Consider the following 22,697-nt stretch of genomic DNA (forward strand, 5'->3'; position numbering starts at 1 on the left):
TACAGTAATTTCATGATTATAAGCCACACCATTTTGACTAAAATTTTGATCCAACTACAGAAATGTGGCTTACACTCAGGAGAGGCTAATATGTGAAAAATTTTCTGAAATTTCCAACCCCGGAAGTGCAGCCGAGGTGCCGAGCCGAGCACCCGCCAGTAAAACCCGGGATTGCGCGATTGCTACAAATTGGTTACTCTCTTGCACGGCGGGTGGAGGCGGGCTCCATGCCAACAGTGCGGGGGCTCCCTCCTTCAGCCAGCGCAGCCTGGGGGAGAGGCGGGGGCTCCGTGCTGCCATCCCCGCTGCTCGGGGGGAAGGCGGGGGGCTCTGTGCTGCCATCCCTGCGGCCCGGGGGGAGAAGCAGGGGGCTCCCGCCCCCACCTGCTGCCACAGGAGCAGGCAGGCTCTGCCACTGCCACGTGTGCCGGCAGGTTCCATCCCCACCTGCCGCCACGGGGCAGCGCTGAGCTGGGTCACCTGGCCCCATCAGCAGCCCCCGAGCGGACCGAGCCGAGCAGCCCGAGCCGAGCCAGCAAACCCCGCCATCCCGTGATTCTGTTACTAATCGGCAACTCTGTTGCACGCGGGTCCTCTCTGCGAACGACAGAGTGGCTTATAATCAGGTGTGGCTTATGTATGGACAAAGAACGAAATGTTGCCAACACCCATAGATGCGGCTTATAGTCAGTGCGGCTTGTAATCATGAAATTACTATAATCCACTTTTGCAAAACAGTTCTAAGCTAAAAGACACATTTACATTAGACAACAGCCAAAATTTAATGGTTTTGAAGTAGAGGGGAAAAAATTCTCCACCACAGTCAGCCATTTCTGGGGTCTGGACATGAAAATAAATTAGTTCATTTTTACTTTGCAGTTCGTTTTGTGGGGAAAGAGTGGAGTTTCATACATTACAAATTTCATATACAAGCAAATAAAATAAACCATTTTAATTTTCACTGTCATTTGAGACAAAGTTTTTCTGTATTCAGCACTAAATGCAACTTAACTCTGAATCTAAATACACAAATGACTTTAAGTAATCCTTCTTCCTCCATCAAAAGCAGAAGACACAGAGATATTTAGCCATGTGCTCACCTAGAGCCCAGCAAGGCCGAGTAAGTTATCCACGACTTTGCAACATTTTTCTTACCACCATCTTGGATTGTAGCAACAGCAATTTAGTGTAGTCACAAAACACCTGAAACACCTAATGTGCTACCCAAGAGCCACATGCCACACCCTTTGGTGATTGTTAAGCTTTGAGCTATTTTTAATTATCCAGCTCATATTTTGTGATTCAAACACTACTTTTATTCAAAAGTCTAAAATACCAACTGGGGCATTGTGAATGTCTGCCAGTTTAAAGAAAGGTTTCCTTAACAGAGGGGGAAAATATCTTTCCAGAACATATGACTAAAATCTTCCAGCTCATCCTTTTGCTATGCATACTCTCATATGTAATTCAACTATGCTGTTTGGTTTATAGCAAAAGCAAAACCATTTACTGTGAGCTGGCTGGTTTTGCATAACAGCTCTGGTGCATATGAGCAATTAATTCCCTTTTGAGTAAGAATCTGAAATCTCTGCTGCAAGATGCACTTTAAATGCTACTTGCCGTCTCACAGGAACATGAAACTTCAGGTAGTCCCATGGGCTACATCACTGACAAGTCATCTGTAATGTACAGTAATTTCAAGACTATAAGGCGCACCCCGGATTATAAGGTGCACTTCTGGGTGTTGGCAAATTTACGAACTTTTGCCAATATATAAGGTGCACTGGACTATAAGGTGCACTTTTTTTTTTGCAGCAAGGATCCGCCGCCGGCTCCCCCCACACGGTTGCTAGCCGAGGCCCCGCCTCCACCCGGCAGTCGCAGCCCTGCCAGCTCCCCCCGCGGCTCGCACTTCTGAGTTGGCAAATTTCCGAACTTTGTCCATATATAAGGCGCACTTCCGGGTTCAGGCCAAAATTTTAGTCAAAAGGGTGCGCCTTATAGTCGTGAAATTACTGTACCTACTAAATTTTCTCCTTCAAGTGCTTCAAACTGCACAATTAAGTGGTGACATTCAGCCCAAGGTGATAAGCTAAATCTAATCTAAAGTAACCCCCTCAAATCAGTAATGAAGATTTATGAAGTTTCAGTGTTTTCATCTAGTCACCCACTCATTCTGAACAAAGTATTTGCTAATTTAGACAGAACCACAAGATATCAAGGGATTGAGAGAGCTTTCTCCTCTTCACATCTGCCTGGAGCATCAGAGCCCTGATCCTGTATTCTCATTTACTAATTCACTATTTCTCATTTACTAAGTACTAACTGCTGCTTAAAACACATCAGAGGGTTTTAGAATGTGCAAATTCCACCCTTTTACTGAAAGACCTGAAAGAGTCCCACCAGAAATATCCTTCCTTGTTTTCTGCATCACATTATAAATCTACTAAACAGCTCTGTTTTAAACTAAGTCCGTAAGTTTCACTAAGTTGTTTTAAAAGAATCCTCAAGGTTCTTATCTACTCCTCACCAAAACAAAAAAAAAATCACATGCAAAATGCTCCATGTAGACACTGAAGCAAAACAAAGTTATGTATGTCTTTGTATGTCTGTCTCATCTGTAAAAAGATTAACATGCTCACCTACACTTGTTGTTTGGGAAAATAATCAACTGACGCAACTTAGAAATGCTTTAACTATTCAACTTCTTATTTCTCTCATAATGCACATTTTGAATCTGTAAAAATTTGATAGTTTCTTTTTTTTTTAATTTAGAAACAATTTCTTCATTAAGTGAGTGGGTTCAAAAGTCAGTCAAAATGCCTTCTTCCATTTAAATACACTTTGTCAGACCTTGAAGAAACAACCATTTTCACGTCTAGCTTTTACACACACACATAAATATTCACGGTTTAACTTTTAGATAAAGGCTGAATATGATTCCCAAATAATTTACTGAGTTGTTTTAATTATATGCTTTAGTATGTACAGTAATTTCACGACCATAAGGCGCACCGGACTATAAGGTGCACCCCCCGGGAGTCGGTAAAATTCACAACTTTGTAGATCATATAAGGTGCACCAGACTATAGGGCGCACTTTTTTTTTTGCAGCGAGGCTCCGCCCCCAGCTCCCTCTGTGCGGTTGCTGGATGAGGCCCCGCCTCAACCCAGCAGTCATTGGCCCCCGGGCCCGCCTGTACCCGGCAGGGGCAGTGCCGCGGGCCCCCAGGCCTGCCTTTATCCGGCAGGGCCAGGGCATGGCTGCCACCCCTCTGCGCGGTTGCTGGATGAGGCCCCACCTCAACCAGGTAGTCATTGGCCCCCAGGCCCGCCTGTACCCGGCAGGGGCAGTGCCGCAGGCCCCCAGGCCTGCCTTTATCCGGCGGGGCCAGGGCATGGCCGCCACCCCTCGGTGCTGCCTCACCAGGGCCAGGCTGTGGCCGCCGCCCCTCCATGCCGCCTCTACGGGGCCGGTGGGTGCCTGTAGAGGGGCCATGCCGCCTCCAGGGGGCCAGGGCGTGCCTGTGTAGGGGCGGCTCCGCCTCCACGGAGTCAGGAGGTGCCTCTGGAGGGGCAGCTCCGCCTCCACGGGGCCAGGGCGTGCCTCTGGAGGGGCGGCTCTGCCTCCACGGGGCCAGGGCATGCCTCTGGAGGGGTGGCTGCGGCTCTGCCTCCATGGGGCCAGGGCGTGCCCGCCGCTGCTCCGCCCCGCCTCCACCTGGTAGCCATGGCCCTGCCGTCTCCCCCCGTGGCTCACAGCTCTCACTTCTGGGTAAGCAAATTTTTTGAACTTTGTCCATCAGATAAGGTGCACCGGACTATAAGGCACGCTTCCGGGTTTAAGGGAAAATTTTAGTCAAAAGGGTGCGCCTTATAGTTGTGAAATTACTGTACTCTCTTATAAACCACAGGGTTTAGCTTCTGCTCAGATGCTGCCTTTTAAACAAGCAGAATGCTGACTGCTTAGTGAAAATCTCTAACTCAAGGGACATAAAGAGTCTAAGCATTATAGACGGGTGATAGAATGTGAGCAGCACTTTATTTACCTTCAAACACTTCACATAATTCTGCATTTCTCATGTTTCAAGAGTTCCAATAATTTTACAGTAAAAACTAAAGGACAAACATCTTGGACAACTCCAGCCTACACCCTTATCCAAACTTTTAAAGTCATTCAAGGCCCTATTAATCAAACTTCTAGCCTAAGTTTCCTAGCTTTTTAATACATTCTAATCATAATCCATGCTTCTTGTTGGTTTTGAATTTTTTTCTCCTTCACAGTGGGGTTAGGAATGCTTTGACCTAGCCAAATGCAATGCTTCTGGAAAGTATCACCACCCAGTGTTAATGCTACACACTATGAAGGATCTTCAAGGTATATGCCTCCCTAAGAAAGGCTCTTCTCCCTGTGAAACTATAAAAAAAATCTTCAAGCTAAAGATCTGAAGAGCTCCTAAAATCACATTTGTAAAGCCTCATAACAAACAAGTACTAAGTTGATGAAAGCATCCAAAACCAGAACAATACTTGGTTAACTGCCAATGGCATGGTAATGTCATTTCAAATAAAAAAGTCACCACTAGAGAAGAAAAAACAGAATAGCAGTAGCAATAACCAAAAAGCTGCTTAAACCATAACATAGCCGTGTACAGCTTGAAATCTCACTCTCAAGGTCCCCAAAGCTGCTGCTGTGACCTTTTCCAGCCTTTTTTGACTATCAAGTCATCAATCAAGACAGTCATGTTTCCTCAAAAAATGATGAAATCAAAACATCACGAATAATAAGACTCTTGAAAGAAAACCACACCACTGCTCTCCACAAACCAAAGTTTCTCACCACTAGGATTTGGCCTTCAGGAGGAGCCTGTCTTCTCCCCTCAGGGCACGGGAGAGTGGAAGCCTACTGTAAGACAACCCTGGGTTTGATCTTTGCAGCTGTGAGGGCACAAGTGTGCTCTCACCCAGCTTTATGTAACACTGCCCTGCTATGCTGTCAAGTTCCTTCAAGCAAATATTGCCGAGATCTATAAATAGTTCTCCCTTGTGTAAGGCTCACATTACCCAGGGAGTTTTTACAGCTCCCTCTCCTTTTATCAAATATAGGCCAAAAATCATGCCCTCCCCATCTCCTCCCACCATCCCCTCTCTCAGTGAACAAATAAAACTGCAAAAATGTAAATGATGCATTCCCTTTCCTGCAACACCTCATGCTCCTGGCCGGGAGATCTTACAACTGTGTGCCTGCCTTGGAAAGGGAAAGCTGTTCAACCACCACCACTAATGCAGAGTGTATGAGAACTTCATGTGCAGGCAAACAAGGATTTCATGAGGAAAGAAAACAAAGCTTAGAGGTATGGCAATGCAGAGTATAAACACTGCAAACACATACTTTCTTTTCACACCCATACATGTGTAAGGCGCACACTGAGGTAAATCACTACAAGATGGATCCAAAAGGCATGGACCAAAAAAAGGCAGGTATCAAAGATTCGCCAGGATTCAGGTATGGGGAAAACCCCCACAGTAAACCAGGTCCTCCAATAATATGGATGGGAACAGTGATAGCAGAAATATGAAAAGTTCTCTTTACACCACAAGAAAAATCAACTCTCCATTTCTTTACTTCTCCACACACCTCAAAGGTTTTCAAATCAGAGTTCTGGGTACAGCTTTTCTGCTAGTTGCAGAGCGCTGTTGATCACCACAAACTCCCTGAACTGCATCAGCTGAGGTAACACCACTGTCTCTGCACTTGAGTGCTGAGCTTGCTTCCTATCCACAGGAAGGAGCAGTGAGAGCACTTGCCCAGAAGCAGAGCAGAGTCACAAATGCACTACATGCGCATGAACAAACTACAGTAATTTCACGAATACAAGCCGCAGCAATTTGACAAAAATTTTGGTGGAAACCCGGAAGTGCGGCTAATAGTCGGGTGCGGCTAATATATTAATAATTTTCTGACATTTACAACCCCAGACGTGCCAGCCAGAGTGCCGAGCCAAGCACCAGCCAGTAAAAGCCGGCATTTCGCAATTGTTACAGTGTTACCGTGTTGCCCTGGCTCCCTGCAGGCAGCACGGGGGGCGGGGAGAGAGGTGGGAGAGCTCTCTTTCCTCCTCTGCTGCAGCCCAGGGGAGGAGGGGGGGGGGGGGGGGGGGGGCGCCGCCATTGCCGCGGCCCGGGGAGCCGACGGGAGGGGGGCGCCGCCATTGCCGCGGCCCCGGGAGCCGACGCGGGGGGGTGCCGCCATTGCCGCGGCCCGGGGAGGACGCGGGGGGGCCGCGCCGCCATTGCCGCGGCCCGGGGAGCCGACGGGGGGGGGGGCGCCGCCATTGCCGCGGCTCCGGGAGCCGACGGGAGCCCTGCGCAGCCATTGCCGCGGCCCGGGGAGGGGGGGGGAAGTGCGCGCCGCCATTGCCGCGTCTCGGGGAGCCGGTGGGAGCCCCGCGCCGCCATTGCCGCGGCCCGGGGGGGGGGGGGGCGGGAAGTGCGCGCCGCCATTGCCGCGGTTCGGGGAGGAGGCGGGGTGCTTTGTCCGCGCCCGCCGCCGGCGCCACGGGCGCGGGAAAGCTCCGTTCCCGCCCGCCGCCGCTGCCGTAGGAGCGGGGGAAGCTCCGTCCCTGCCTGCCACCGCGGGGCAGCGCCGACCCGGGGTGACCGAGCCCAGGGGCAGCGGCGGCCGGCCCCGAGCGGCAGCACCGGGCTGGGCCACCTGGCCCCGTCAGCGGCCCCTAGCGGGCCGAGCCTGCACAGCCTTAGCTCAGCCAGTAAACCCCGCCGTCCCGCGGTTCTGTTACTAATTGCAGAGCGGCTTATATTCGGGTGCGGCTTATCTATGGACAAAAACCGAAATATTTGCCAACACCCAGAGATGCGGCTTATACTCAGTGCGGCTTGTATTCGTGAATTTACTGTACTTATACAAAGAAACAAAACAAAACCTCCCAAGAACTCACTAAAAAATGGCTGTGCCTAAGACAGCAGGCAGCAGGTAAAGATATTCAAATTAAAATCTGTTCCCATTCCAAGCTAAACCCCTGATGAGCCAGCCTAGCCATACTCTGTTCCTCAGGGCAATGCTAAAGAGCAGGGGAAGACAGCCAAGAAAGCATGCTAGTATGCTGGTTTCCCACCACCACTACACTGCTGTTTAATCAAAAATACAATAGACCTAATTGCCGGCAAGTTAAGGCCAAGAGTTTTAGTCAAGTAACTCTAAACAAAGAACAGACTGGCTCAAACCAAATATTTATCATGGTTTAAAACCTGGGGGGAGAGGGGTGAATTTTAATCCTGTTTTGCATTACTATTGTGTTTCTTGTGTTACAGGAGGAATTTCTCATTTTTCACCCTCTGCAATGACTTCTAAGAGTCCACATGGAGTTGGTACACTTTAAATTTTAAACAATACTGACTTACAGGATTGGAAAAAAGTGTCATTATTTCAAATTTTAATAGCTGACCTTCTGAAAGTATTTGCACAAAATGTCATATAACATAAGATTGCTGATTTTCTTTCCTGTTTCTTATTGCATACAGTTAGTGAGAGCAGGGATAAGGAGAATGAAATTTTTTGTGAATTCCCCTAAAAATACCCCAACAAATCAAGCACAAAACTCAAAAAACTCAAAATCCACATACTGTAACTCCTGTGTCCTGATCCACTTGTCTTCAGACTGAGTTTATTGCTTTGGACTAAGTTGAATAATTATATAAAAAGATTATTAAAAAATAAGACCAACAAACAAATCACAACCCCATCTTTTGAGTAAGAATACCATGGTTTTTATTTCTTTCAGAAATTAAGAATTGTTGAATAGCCTGTTGCTGCTAGAAGCAATTTCAGAAAGAATTACTGGGAAGCTTACCTCCAAGGACAGTCAGACCACCAATTCCAGCTCTGAGTAAAATGCTAAGATCTGCTTTGGCTCACCAGCATCGCTGGCCCTCAGTCCCTGGCAGCAAGCCTCCCCACGTGCTTGAGCAACTGGCACAATCCAGTGAGAGCCTCCATCATTCTTCAAGGTTGCCTTACAATCCTGAACACACGGAGCTCCTCAAAGCCTATCCCACAATTTCTTAACTGGCTGTTATGATCCCTGGGCCTCACATCCATTTTCTTTTGCCATCTCTGATTAGGTGTGTACAGGAGCCACACTTTCAACTATACACGGTTGTGTTTGAGAGGACAGGAGTGGAGTGAACTGAACGTAGCTCTGTCATGAACTCTGTAATTATAACCCCTCTCTGAACCTTCGGGCTGGGAGAAATACAGATCACAGCCCTTTTTAGCTCAGAGAAAGCCAGATCTCCAACACTTGTTGACATGTGAACCTTACATGCCACCTTAGGTACAGTGTTAAGGAGTGACACAACCAGACCACAAATTCCAAAACAACCAACAATCCAGGGCCTTATACCAAAGCCTTAGTCACATGGCCTTCCCAGCAACTGAGACATGTGCCCCTGACTAATGAGGGTCCATCTCAACACACACCATTCCAAAGCAGGACTGCTTCCCTCCAGCTCCCCTACAGGCTAATGGCTACAGCAAAACAAAGCCATTTCACAGTCCTTCTCAGAAGGTTACAATGTAGTTTAAAAACTGGCACAATTATTCTGTAATTTTTCTGTTTCTGATACTTGTGTGTAAACATCAAGAATAAAATAGGAAAATAAGAACTTGTTGTTTAAAAGTTGCTCTGTATAATCAGTATATTACCATATACATGTGACTGTGTTCTTGGGAACCTAGAAATGTTTATCTTAACAACAGGCTGTGGAATTTTAGGAAACTGAGCCAATTATCCATGGCTTAGTGCCATTAAAGTCAAAGTCACACAAGCAAAGATTATAAAACGGAGTTTTTTAGAATTCAAGGGGCATTTACATGAAAATGGCAAGAGCAAAGCTGTGATACAGTCTTTACACACACAAAACAAACCACCAATGCCAAACAAAACAAAACTGGAAAAAAAGTCTCTTTACATGGGGGAACTACACAAGAGCTTAAGCTAGGGGTTATAAATACAAATTAAATACAATATAAGTTCAGTTTTTGCTTCATTTGCAGACTATCTTACTTAGATACAGACTAAAGCTGAAATCCATGTTGTGGCTTTCCCCCAAGAACCACAAAAACGTAAGTGTAGATTCACTCAGTGCAAATGGATCAAATGGTTCCAGACCATTTGTAAACTGACTTTGGAAAATAGTTGTGATAACCATTAGACAAGGAACTTTCTGAAGCTGTCCTTAGATAAAGTCCTGTGTGCATGTACATGTTCTCCAAAATGCACAACAGATAGTTCTGGACACTGAACCTCACTTAGCAGATTCATGGTTGTAAGAAAGAACTTGACCAAAAACTGCCCCCTGACAGCTCCTGCTCAATTGGAAATCTCAATTGGGACCAAAAACTACTGTAAGTGGACTAGGCAAGCTGACCTACTCTACCACCAGCCAGTTCAGTTCCCCACTTATCAGTATGCCTTATGACTTATTTGTATCTCAGCATCCAGTCAGAAAGCACTGAGTCTAAGTCATGAGGAAAACAGTTCTTAGAAAAAAATTTTTCCTATATGTTAAAGATTTTATTCTTTGTGTGCAAGACTGAAATTTCTCTGAAAGTGGAACTTTGATACTACAGTATCAAAATCAAGCCTTTCTTGGGCAATAAAAGGAATTGAAGCAATTCAGTAAAATATTACTGACACATGCTAAATATAAAAGAATGCAGATAATAACATGCAGCTTTACAAGGTTGGAGAATTCAGCATTTGAAGCACTTCTTTATCCAACTGAAAAATATTTAAGTAATCACTAATGTTGCCCATCCACAGTCTAAAAGAAAGCCTCTCTCAAAACAAGTACAGTAATTTCATGATTATAAGCCACACCATTTTGACTAAAATTCTGATTCAAACCCGGAAATGCAGCTTATACTCAGGAGCGGCTAATATGTGAAAAATTTTCTGAAATTTCCAACCCTGGAAGTGCAGCCGAGGTGCTGCGCCAAGCACCTGCCAGTAAAACCCGGGATTGCACAATTGTTACAAATTGGTTACTCTGTTGCACAGCAGGTGGAGGTGGACTCTGTGCCGGCAGCGTCGGGGGAAGGAGGTGGGGGGCTCCCTCCTTCAGGCAGTGCAGCCCCAGGGAGAGGCAGGCGGCTCCGTGCTGCCATCCTCGCGGCTTGGGGGGGAGGCGGGGGCTGCCTCCTGCTGGCCCTGCGGCCCTGGCGGGAGGCAAGGGGCTCCCTCCTGCCGGCCCCAAGGCCTGGGGGGGAGGCGGGGGGCTCCCGCCCCCGCCTGCCACCACAGGAGCAGGCAGGCTCCATCCCCGCCTGTTGCCACCCCCACGGGTGCTGGTGGGCTCCGTCCCTGCCTGCCGCCACGGGGCAGCGCCACGCCGGGGCAAGTGAGCCCGGTGGCAGTGGTGGCTGGCCCTGAGTGGCCCCGCTGAGCGGCAGCGCCGAGCTGGGCCACCTGGCCCCGTCGGTAGCCCCGAGCAGGCCGAGCCCACATGGCCCGAGCCGAGCCAGTAAACCCCGCCATCCCGCAATTCTGTTACTAACTGGCAACTTTGTTGCACACGGGTCCTCCCTGCGAACAACAGAACGGCTTATAATCAGGTGCGGCTTGTGTATGGACAAAGAACGAAATGTTGCCGACACCCGGAGATGCAGCTTATAGTCAGTGCGGCTTGTAATCGTGAAATTACTGTATGCTTAGAAATGCCTTCCTTCAAGATGTTTTTTCATTACCTCACTTGGCAGAGCAATGGTCCTATCAGCCTCAGAACCACAATTAGAATTCATTTCCCTTGACTCATACATACTCTAGCACAAGGAAAGTTATCATTCCCAATACTCAGTTTTCTCAAAATAACTGTCATAAGACTGGAATATCCTCTGGATTTTAACTGCCCACTGTTATATTTGAAGAAGATGATACATTTTGAGATCATAGGAAAGTATCACTAAAGCCAAAGTCATAATCTGTCTATTTGAAAGACTCACATTTTTGATTTGTGCATGAAGTAAGTTTCTGTCAAGGGAAGATTCAGATTTCAAGAACAACAGCTAAAATGGAAAGCAATGCCTACAAGTATAATCCTCAACATAAACACAGGATTTCCTGATAGGAACAGATCTCTCTACCTAGTCTTTAATTCCCTGTGTAGGTTGTTCATTTGATACATAAACTCCTGTTTGAGCCAAAAAAAAGTTAAAAAAAGAAGCCAAGATTTGACAACTGAAGCCAGTTATATTAAGAAGTACTTGGAGACAGAACACCTCAATTTCCTCATTTAAGCCTTCATTAATTTTCAGTTCTCTGTCTAATATGTTCTTACAGTAGAAATCAAAGCTTTATCATATCTCTTTTAATGTCAAAAGAGAATATGAAGCTCTCCTTGCTATTGAAGAAGGTCTGGAGAGCAATTCCTTGAAACTTAATGTGGCAGAAGGGAAAAAAAGAACTTGGGTAGAAAAGACTGCATATCACATAATTAAAAGAGAGAAATTTTAGAAAAATACTTTTATATTCTATGTGGGCACTGACTTCCCTGAAACAAAGTCAATCTACTTAACTTGTTTACAGTTCATGTAGGAAAGCTTTTGATTTAAATTTAGACATGCTTAAGCATAAGTAAGGTGAAATATTACAGTGTATCTGCCTGGGAGTTTGGGCTCAAACACAATTTTCAGTAAGAAATGCTGGAATAACATTAAAAAGTATGCCAAATAATGGCAAAGATCTCTGAGTTATCACTTGCTCCATGCAGGTAAGTTTCAGTTTTGTTTAACAAATTCTTGGTCATCCCATGGATCAGAAGAACATAGCAGTCCAGACAGTTCATGCAGCAGTTCAAGCAAAACACAATATTGTATTCTAAAGTAAAAACTGCAGTATTTCCTCTACCAGGATACATGCCATTAAATATTGTAGCTATTCCTAGTGCATAGTAGAGATGTGGCTACACTAGACCATCCTTACGTCCCTTGCTGTTCCGGATCCAGATGCAGTTTTCAGAAATACACTGTTTATTCACCTGTACCAAATGCAGCGTTCAGCATGACCCTCAATTTCCACTGAGAACCATTTTCTGTTCTCAGCAAAACACTCTGCCATAATTTTAAAACCCTCTCTTTACAATATTACATTTCTCTTTTGTGCACTTTAATGTCTCTGTTAGGTCCATGACTCAGTTTTCACACATCTGTCCCTCACCATGGAAACAGAAAAGGAAGAAGAAATAGAATGCATATACCTCATTTACTCGTTGTATTATTGAATACAAACACCCTATTGATATTCATCATTAAGTTGGAATCTCCATGGCCAAAACAGGAAGCACAGATAAGTTTCCCGTGACTCAAGCTGAGCAGTAATTCCCTTGTAAACTTCCATCATCACCAACACCAGCAACTGACAGGTCAAGGTCAAAATAAGCCATAGTCCTGCAGTTTAGAAAGGCAGCCAGCTTTCAAGGAGCAGTAAGTCTAGCACAGCCCCTCTGGGGTGAATGTGTTGGCAACAACAAGCTGCACCAGAACCTTTCCCGGCCTCTCTGTCTTCCATGGCAGGTTTGCAGTTCCACCACTTGTGCCCTTTCTTCAAAAGCTGTTGTTCAGTGCACACTCCACAGGCACTGTCACCCACAGCAGCTGCCTGCACAGCTCCAGTCCGCAGCCAAAAGTGTCTCTGTGCAACCTGAGAAAGGCACGCTGCCACCTTCTCAGCAGGGTGAAACGCTGCTGAAATGCTCTTCCCCAGCCTCACTCTGTACACTGACTGCAGGAGAAACAGGAAAGTTTATTAATAAGCAGGAAGAAAAGGTCAGCAGCTTGACTTAGATCCATAACTTTCTAGGCTAAGATCACTTGCCCAGTATGCCAGACGGGTCAGGGAAGAGACCAGTTCTGCCAGAACAGACCATGAAACTCCAAGCAAACACCACAGCATATACCCACATGGTCTCCCAGAGAATCCTACTGCTAAATTAGTGCTCATACAGCCATGTTGATATGGAATAAAAGGGTTTTTTACAGTTCCCACTGATTTCTGATAATTCATGCTAAATCTACAGTGAGGTAGGAAGGAAAAATGTAAAACAAGCCCAGATACAGACAACAGATGACTCAAGAACTGGAAGTATGCTCTGGGCTTTTTGGTGGGTTGCTTTTGGCTTTTTTTTCCAAGTTCTCAGAAAATTTTGCCCAATAGTGCCATTTCATAGAATTCCATTCTTTCTCAATCTTTACATTGTGTTCAGACCTGAATTCACTGAAAAACAAAGTTGCTCATTTTTAAATGGCCCTATAAGGAGATAGCAATTTATAGTGCATTTAAAAAACCACACAAACCTCAAACATACAGCTAGAATAAAGACTACTATTTTCTTGCTGCTGCAGTGCATTTGTGACATGCAGGTTTCTGAATTCTGACAGATTTTTCCTCCTTCCCCTTCTACAAGTTTATTCTAATTCAATAAGAAGCTTGATTTTGCAGTCATGTGTCACAACTACATCATTGCAGATACATGAATCAATTCTGCTTATTTCCTTGAATTTATACATCTATTTGCAAATCAGGTCAAAATAATGTAGAATGTGCATTAGTCCACAGTGGCAGTGTATATTCCTACCAATGAAAGCAGGAAGAGGATTTGAGTATGCTCTACCCTTGGTCCAAACATGCATGCAGGTAATACAGCTGCACAGCGCTGACAGGACATTCACAGCGCAAAGTTAAAGGCAACTAGAGAGGACACTAACCACATCATTTTTATGTTATTCAGCACAATCATCAGCCTCAGCAGAGACATGCATGCCATAAACTCTTTAAAACCAAATATTTAATGTTTAGCTACCATAGTACAGTTTGCATTCATCACCAATTCTCTTTGCTGTAAGACAAGGGACATCACCACAGCCACCAGGTTTTTACCATTATGGCCTGTGGTCTTCAGACAAATTACAAACTGAGGTGTTTGTTTTCGTTTTTTTGTTTTGTTAGTTTGTTTTTTACAAGCTGTAAAAATAAAACTGAACTTCAGCTAAGCAAGTTTGCAAATTATCCAGAGTATATCACATGTTCTACCTGAGAGAGGGCAGAAAATATTCCGCTCTACGAAACTGAAGCGCCACAGGCAAAACTTTCCTATACAAAACTGTCCTATACAGACAATATAGACATTATAGTGCACCACCGGATGAAGCCCCAAAAAATCCAGACAGCTGCAACATATAGCACAAAAGTTTGCCATCACACAATACTGTGAGCAGGACCAACGCTTACAACTGAAAATAAAGAGATGACACTCAGCACGAACCCATCCTGACTGCTCTGAGGAAACACAAGACAAATACCTGCAAAGTAAGAAAGGGAGAAGTTTTTTCATATCAGATAAATGACACTACTCCAGTATAAAGAAATAGTATGGTGGAACTTATAAAACCTACCCCAAAATAAGAAGAAAGAAGGATGCTCTGCGTCATGCCTGCTAATCTTCTCGTGCATGAAGTGTTACTTCATGAACACTGTCAGTAGCAACTGCCACAGCCTACCTTCATCTTTGGTGTCCTACAGCAGTGAAATACACATCACTGAAATGCATCTGCTATGTGGCAGCATTCCCAGGTACGTCATTTAGAGAAGTCCCAAACCACTCTGAATCGCATTTAAAATTTTCCACCCACAGATTTTCTCTGCAAAGATAAACATGAAAGAAAAATTCATTCACTCAGCCATGCACGTGGAGACTGAGACTGGGGGTGACCTTTAATTATAGCACTAAAACAAAACACACAAAAAATAAGAAAATGTTGGAAGAGCAGAAAAGCACAGCAATTTACTTAGGTGAATCCACTAGCTATTCTGCCATCTGGGAAAAACAGCAGCTTTCAGCACATAAGCATGTAAACTGGTGGACCCTCTTTTGCTTTCTGCTATTTTTCTGCCTCAGCAATCTTTTTACATAATAGTTCTGCGAATAAAATAGGTCAAATTGAGCCTCATGGGAGTTTTACCATATTTTAAACATGAAAAAGAAACTCCTTGTACCTGAGTATTACGGTCAAATTAAAGGTTCCACAATTTAAAACAATTTGCTTTTTCAGTGGTACTGTTGTCTGCATTAACTTTTCTTGGATACTATACAGTCAGGAAAAGGTCTCGTACAATAGCAAACGCAGTGAAGAGATTAATATAACTCTGACTTCATACAAACTGTCTGAAATCAGTCTTTCCACTATGCCAGAGTGAAGAGCAGCATGTATTCACTGAGATTCACTCTAGCTAAAAGGTGTCCATTGAGATCCGGGCAGTCCTTTAACATCATCATAGTGAAAATGGAAGTTTCCATTCATGCAATTCTACCAATTTCGCCTCAGTAACACAGAGATTATTCCCAGCTAAACACAATGTTACAAACCTCAGAAACGTGCCTTTTCTTTGCAAGTTACCAGGAGAGAACAACGTTGTAAAAAATAGAAAAAGACAGTTGGGAATGAAAGGTACCATTTTCCTCTAGCCCATTCCAATTCCTTTTCCAATCTCCACCAAGGCTCTGTCCCTCAGTGACTCTGAGAGTCTCACCAGACTGCTAAAAATAACTTCTCAACTACAAGACATGCATATTATCAGCGGAAAGCATTTCTGCAAACTTAGTAACAGCTCCACAGCTCAGTCTGATGACGGGAGAGAGTGAAAAGGCAGACTAAAGAATTGTTGCAGAGGCAAGGAAGCCTCTACTGCATACCCATCCATGACCACAGACAGAACAGGTATTTTTTTCCCCAAGTGACAGATATTTTACAGGCAATCTCAGAAAGTTGAGGGTTTTGCATTATAAGTAATACTTACTGTAAGATCTAAATATGTTAGAATCATATTGATAATTTGAAATTAATGCACTTGATAATATATAGGTTTTCAATTCAGCAGTCTTCCATGACTTCCATGTGGAAGTCTTCAGAATGAGCATGTAACATTCTGTAAGCAAGTGGAAGGCCCTCCACATTCAAAGTTATTTTTCCTGCTATAAAACCGTAATAAAACAGACAAGGGAGTAAAAGGCCCAGGCCACATCTGTGTGGATACCTGCATTGTTGTTTTTGGTGCTTCACTGCATGCCGTGATCACTATAGAAAAATGCACATGAAATCCTTTATTATGCAAACCCCTGAGCTACAGAATTAAAGGCCAGTTAGCCTCCAAAAGGTATGCAAAGCATGTTTCCTTCAAGCCCTGAGAAGGCAGAATAATTTTAATGGCACTTTATGAAATGGAAAGAGTGTTTCCACACAAAAAAACCCAGTCACTTGTTTATCTTACAAACTCTGTATTTGTTACTTTTTAATTCAAAAGCAACTTGCCATCTCTCAGAAAGACACACAAAATGCAAGACTCAGAAATTTCATACACAAAACTGTCCTCCCTGTGAGGATCACAAATTTCTGCAACTCCTACCACTCAGTGCTACCACAGAAGAATACTGTGATTTATTTAAAAAGGATGAACAACATGGTTCTTGTGTCATGACAGCCAAAACTCTACAACCAACCAACAAAAGCCTTGGTCTGACTCTTAGTCCTCCCCTTATTCTGTATGATTCATAGAAGTTATCTTTGTTCACTGAGAATTTAAGTAGTGGAACATTCACCATCAGTTTAAAATATTTTTGAACATGAAGGTGCCCTACTTACTCCGGTTTTGTCAGGATGTTGAGGTATTTCAGGTGTTCACATGGAGGACAACACTCTTGCTTTTATAACATTACTTCCCAAACTAAATTCACCAGTTATGAAATTACAGATCCATAAGTATAATTACATGTCATAAAAGGTGATTGCATTAAGGACTGTAATTTTAGTAAGACTCAGAGCAGTATTAACACCACCTACTCCAGGTAATTTTTTTCCTTGTACAGCTAAAATCCCCAGCTGCTTCCAAACCAACAGTATGGTTTTATTCCAAATAAATTTCTGGTAAGAGCTGAAGTGATACTTGAAAACCTTTTTTTTTTTTAAAGTAAAGATTTAAGAGTATGAGCAGCTTTTTTCCTAAGCCTGATGGAGATTTTAACAAAGCGCAACCTTCCATGGCTACTATAAACATAGAAGAAATCCACCCATCCACTTGTTTTTCCCATGACTTCCATCAGAGGGCAAGTCACATCAGTTAAACTGTGACCTTCCTACTCAGGTTTTGTTAATGACCAAGCAAGAAAGAAGGAGTTTTCTGAACAGAGTTAAAAATCAGGGTGCTGTTAATGTAATAGCTATAATTTGAAGCTACAACGCTGGGAGACATACAAATAAACTAGTTCTAAGACATAAAGAGAAATAAAGAAAGGAAAAAGAGTAGAAATCTCAATGACCTTGCATCCTTCAGAAGTCACTAATGCTTCTCAGCAAGCAGAAGGATATCCTGACCAGAGTCACTACTTATTTCACTTATTCCCACTCAAAATTATTAGGAGGAGCACCAAAAAAGTTTACTGAAGATTCCACTGAATGCTGAGCAAATCAAAACAAGTGCCAGTATCAAAAAGCCAATTTTCCTTCACTCTCCCTGGTAGAGACAGGTGTAGCTGTGCAGTAACAGCTGCCATTTTACTGCATTTCCTGAGAATAAAGAGTGGGGTTAAGGTAGGGAAGCAAACAAATGATCTGATCAGGAACAAATAAAAATAAGCTCAAGGTCTCTCATATCAATACATGTCTATATTAGAGTTTCCACATGATATCTGAGCTGTCTATATTAAGCCTCTCGGGTCAGTCTTCCACTAAATTAAGCTCTTGAGTGGCTTAAAGTTCACATGATGTTTAGAGCCTATCTAGGTAGTTATTCTTTCTGCATCTCCTTATCGAAAGTTTCTTTGTCAGCTACCTTTTTCACCTTCAGTTCCCGTTCTCTGATGAAATCTTGTATGTGAGAAGTCACATGACATCTGGAAGCATATTTCATCTCTTTTAGAGAAAGTGGATTTCAGAATGAGGTGGGATAAAAGGCAAAAAAATTATCAGAGTTGATGAGAAAATATTATGGTACTTAAAAATCTAACAACATGGAACACAGAAAGTGAAATACACTCCTGTCATTTATGATTTTCAGGTTTTCCCAGTAATTCCTGTAACAGCCTCATGGTGACTTGAAGGCAAACTGTACCACTCTAAAAGGTCATACATCCTCCTCAGTCTTTAACATCATATTTGAATTGTCTCAGAATAATTTCAACAGGAAGTTCTAGTTAGGAAGGCTAGTAAATGTATTGTAAATCAGCCCCAATACTTTCAGTTCTGTTTAAACATTTAAGTTATTCTATTTTCTTGTTAGTCTGTATGGACTGCAAGTTCTAGTACAGACTTACTGTTTGCTTTCATCCAAGCTCCCTTCACATGTGTGGAACCAACTGCTCGCTGGACAAGACCTCCTGCTTCTTACAGCACCTTTGACATAAATTTCATCTGTGTTCAATTTTCCTTCCTAGTACACAGTTAACCAGAAAGAAACATTTCTTTTGATTGCACTCCATTTTATTGCAGTAGATACATTTAACAGCAACACCAGGGATACACAAAGTGGGTGTGGTAGAAAGTTCAGGGTTTGAGAAGAAGTAAATGTTGAAAATATCTCTTTTAACATGTTCCTTCAAAAAGACTTTCTCTCTACAAACTGAAAATTGCTCAAGACCTGTGCAAGGCAGCAGTTCCTCTGTATTTTAGAGACAAACAAAAAACAGTGGGGACAAATTCTGAGCCACTCTGTGATGAATACAAGTACAGTAATTTCACGAATAAAAGCCGCACCAATTTGACTAAGATTCTGCTCCTAAACCGGAAATGCGGCTAATACTCAGGAGCGGCTAATACGTGAACAATTTTCTTACATTTACAACCTCAGAAGTGCCAGCCAGAGTACCGAGCAAAGCCGGCATTTTGAGATTGTTACAAATTGTTACTCTGTTGTACCACGGGTGGAGCCTGGTTGCCTGCAGGCAGCACGGGGGGGTGAGGAGAGAGGAGGGAGATCTCTTTCCTTCCCTCCTCTGCCGTAGCCTGGGGAAGAGACGGGGGGACCCGGGCCGCCACTGCCGCGGCTCTGGGAGGCGGCGGGGGACCCGGGCCGCCCGCCGCCGCGGCTCTGGGAGGCGGCGGGGGACCCGGGCCGCCACTGCCGCGGCCCGGGGAGGAGGGGAGGGACCCGGGCCGCCACTGCCACGGCTCTGGGAGGCGGCAGGGGACCCGGGTCCGCCACTGCCGCGGCTCGGGGAGGCGGCGGGGGGCTCCATCCCCGCCCGCCGCCGCCGCCACGGGAGCGGGGGGGGCTCCGTCCCTGCCTGCCACCACAGGGCAGCGCCGGGCCGTGGTGACCGAGCCCAGTGGCAGCGGCGGCTGGCTCCCAGTGGCCCCGCCGGGCTGGGCTACCTGGCCCCGTCGGTAGCCCCTAGCGGGCTGAGCCTGCACAGCCCGAGCCGAGCCAGTAAACCCCGCCCTGTCGCCCTTCTGTTACTATTTGGCAATTTTGTTGCATGCGGGTCCTCGCTGCGAATGACAGAGCGGCTTATACTTGGGTGCGGCTTATTTATGGACAAAAAACAAAATATTTGCCAACACCCAGAGATGCAGCTTATATTCAGTGCGGCTTGTATTCGTGAATTTACTGTACTTTACTGGAAGTAGACTTACCTTAAAGAAAAAGCAATGTGGGTAAGTTAAGTAAATAGGGAGAAAAATTCATTGTATTTACTTTACCTTTATACTCTTTATCAGGAGGTGAAATGTGAATTTACAAGAGAAAAAAAAAAAGTGAGCCATACAGAAATAAACAAGAGCCCATCAAGAGCCCATCAGATGTATTTCACTCAAGAACACTTTGGTCTTTCTTAGCCTACTCCCCGAGCCCATGGGCTTCTACTAGTATTTATGTGCAGTTCTGTTGCAATATAATCCTATCTGAATCAGTGGGAACAGGAAGGGGATTAGAATAAAACAACAATAAGGGTATTCTTTCTGCCTGATATGAGCTCCATCTCTGCCCAACTACCATTACATTCCTGTACTTTGCAATGTCATGTCGGAGATGCTAAAAGCTCTACAAAAGCTCTCGTTTCCTTCCTTTTGCTTTCCTACAATAGTCTGAAAACAATTGTAGCACTGGGATTTTTGAGCGTGTTAAGGATTTTAGGTATTGTAGGTAGTCCATATCCGGAGTATTTTTATAAAGTTTTAAAATGCAAAGCATTTCACTAAGAAATGTCAGCTTCCTTCAAGTCAGTCAATCACACAGCAAGGAACAGCTATTATGGGCATGCTCAAAAGCTCCCAATGATAGAAAGGCCCTTGAAACTACTTTAAAAGTCAAAATGGGCTTTGTAACAAAGAACACATAAAAAATAAACTTGATTAGAAGCGGTTGCAAAGCAAATTATAAAAAGTTGCTCCTTGTTTGATCACAGTAATGAAGATCAGGTTGGGGGGAAGAATCTAAAGAGCTTTCCTGCCTTCCAGCCACCAAAATACAAGAATGTAACTCTCCAACAGCAATCTAGGATTCCAGAGTCATTTTAATTGAAAAGAAAAACTGTTCTCAAAAAAAAGTTCTACAAAGAAAAACGTTCACATTGCTCATAATTCATGAATAATTCTGAACAGGGTTGCTTTTTTTTTTTTCTGTTTTAAAGTTCTGGTTTTGAATTTAAATACAGATAAGAATAGCAAACTCAAATCACATCCAGAAAATAAGCTTAATAAAATGACACCAACCTTAGTCCATGTTTCAAAGGAAACACTCATGTCTAAGCTCTTTATATTGTAAGAATTTTCATTTTAACAGAATGAAGTCCAGGTTACCAGTGAGACAGGCATCACTAATGGTATGCTTCAATAAATGGACTACGAGCTACCAAATTACCTATCAGTATATACAAAGATTAATACACATAGCATATAAATATTAACACCAGGATTGCAAACAGGAATTAGTGACAAGTTAAATGTCCTACATAGGACAACACGAATACCTCAATTTCTTTGCAGCTGAAAGCTGTAAAGGTGTTCAAGTAATTCCTCTTGCACCCATCTGCCTGTTTCCAACATAGCACATATTTAACAATGATACCACAGCTTAAGAGACCAGACACCCACAGTAGTTTTATCCGTAACCTTAAAATATTAGCTCAGATTCCTTCTGGTTTATTCTCAAAAAAATCTCATGGCAGTAAATAACCTGCCAATTCACTAACGTTAGACATGGAGGCAGGGAGGGAGACAACCACAGTAAACAGTCATCCTTGACCCACTGAAGCAGAGTGGACTGTCACTAACCTACTTTTCAACACCAAAAGTCTGTACCCCTGACCCACCAGTCTAAAGCTGCATCTGAGAACACAACAGCAGCTCAGCAGTATTTGAGAAAGACGCTGGGCAGCGTTATACAGTGCAACAGCCAAAAAACAGCACTCAATTCTTGCTGACTAAGGGAAAATGAAAAGTACTAAAGCAGCGTTTGCCATGTTTCTTTGTTTTGTCTGAGTTAATTTCAAACATGGCCAACAATGCCTCTGCACACACACACTACATACATACTACAGTCAAAGCTCAGCTTTAAGATAACAAACAGAATTGGGGGATTACGGCTCTGTACCAGCCCCTGCTGTACCTGCTTTTCAACTCCTTTTGCTCCAGATCATCTGCACAGCATTCCTCCTTTTTTGTGTCTCCTTTTCCCCACCAGAATCTCACCATTTGGCCAGCAGGTTTGCTTAAGTGTTGCTTCTATTTTTGTTTCCCCGACATGAGCAGTTCTTGATGCTGTAAGGTCATTTGAATGCAATTGAAACTTTGGCTCGCACACAAGTTTCCTCACCCTCTCTTGGCAGAGCAGCTACACAAACTACCAAACTGAATCAAACAGTGTTAGGCTACTCCTCTTTTCAGTCTGCTGCATTAAAACCTTGATCTTTAAAATCACAATATCTACATCCATAACTGTATCCAAAATTTTTAATTTAAAAACAAAGCTGTATAGACAACCATACATAAAAATCCTCTGGACAGAACAGATGGTAGCAAATCTTTTCCTTCTAAACATCAGGAAAACACTGCAAGTGTTTCCAGAGTCTTCACAAAAGTAGTAAGATTTATCTACAGAGCAAAATAAAGCCATACTTTATAAGGCTTTCTGGTGCATGTGTTGAAACACTCATGAGAGAACAGAGCTACCAGCTCTTCTTGCAATCACACATACTGCAACAAATTAAACCCCTTTTTCTTGAAATTATCCTTCAAGGTAAAGCCAGTCACAAACTCTGCCCTTCTCAAAGTGGCATTTTATATAGGGCATGACCTGTCACCCTGACAGACTTCTATGAATTTGGAAATATTTTATCATTCCTCAAGAAAACTGTGAGCAATTTCCTTTCTTAACTTCTCCTCCAAGACAAGCCACAACAGTTCTCAGCCATCCTTCCCTCACATTAAGAAAACGTTTGGCATTGTAGCACCTCTTCTCCGAGCAGATTTTTTTGTGGACTGATCCAAATTAAAACAAAAGGTCAAAACAAAGGATGCGTAAACAGTGTCTTCCAGGGGCAAGCCTGAACCAAGGATAAACTTCTGAATCTTTGTAGATATGAAATGCAACTTCCTCTGTGAAAAAAGTATTCCAAACCAGATGTTCCTTCAGA

The 22,697-nt window shown here is 43.7% G+C and overlaps 1 protein-coding gene across 1 annotated transcript in view; it reads right to left on the reverse strand.

The window, feature by feature from the left end:
- The window catches only part of TRAK1 (trafficking kinesin protein 1), a 114,317-nt gene extending 92,561 nt beyond the window's left edge, over window positions 1-21,756 (reverse strand). The window contains 1 exon segment of the mRNA XM_042780203.1: window positions 21,671-21,756. Within this exon segment, the coding sequence (XP_042636137.1) occupies window positions 21,671-21,756 (86 nt within the window).
- Between the last annotated feature and the right edge of the window lie 941 nt (window positions 21,757-22,697).

Source organism: Catharus ustulatus, chromosome 1 (assembly GCF_009819885.2).
Source record: "Catharus ustulatus isolate bCatUst1 chromosome 1, bCatUst1.pri.v2, whole genome shotgun sequence".
NCBI classification, from domain to species: domain Eukaryota; kingdom Metazoa; phylum Chordata; class Aves; order Passeriformes; family Turdidae; genus Catharus; species Catharus ustulatus.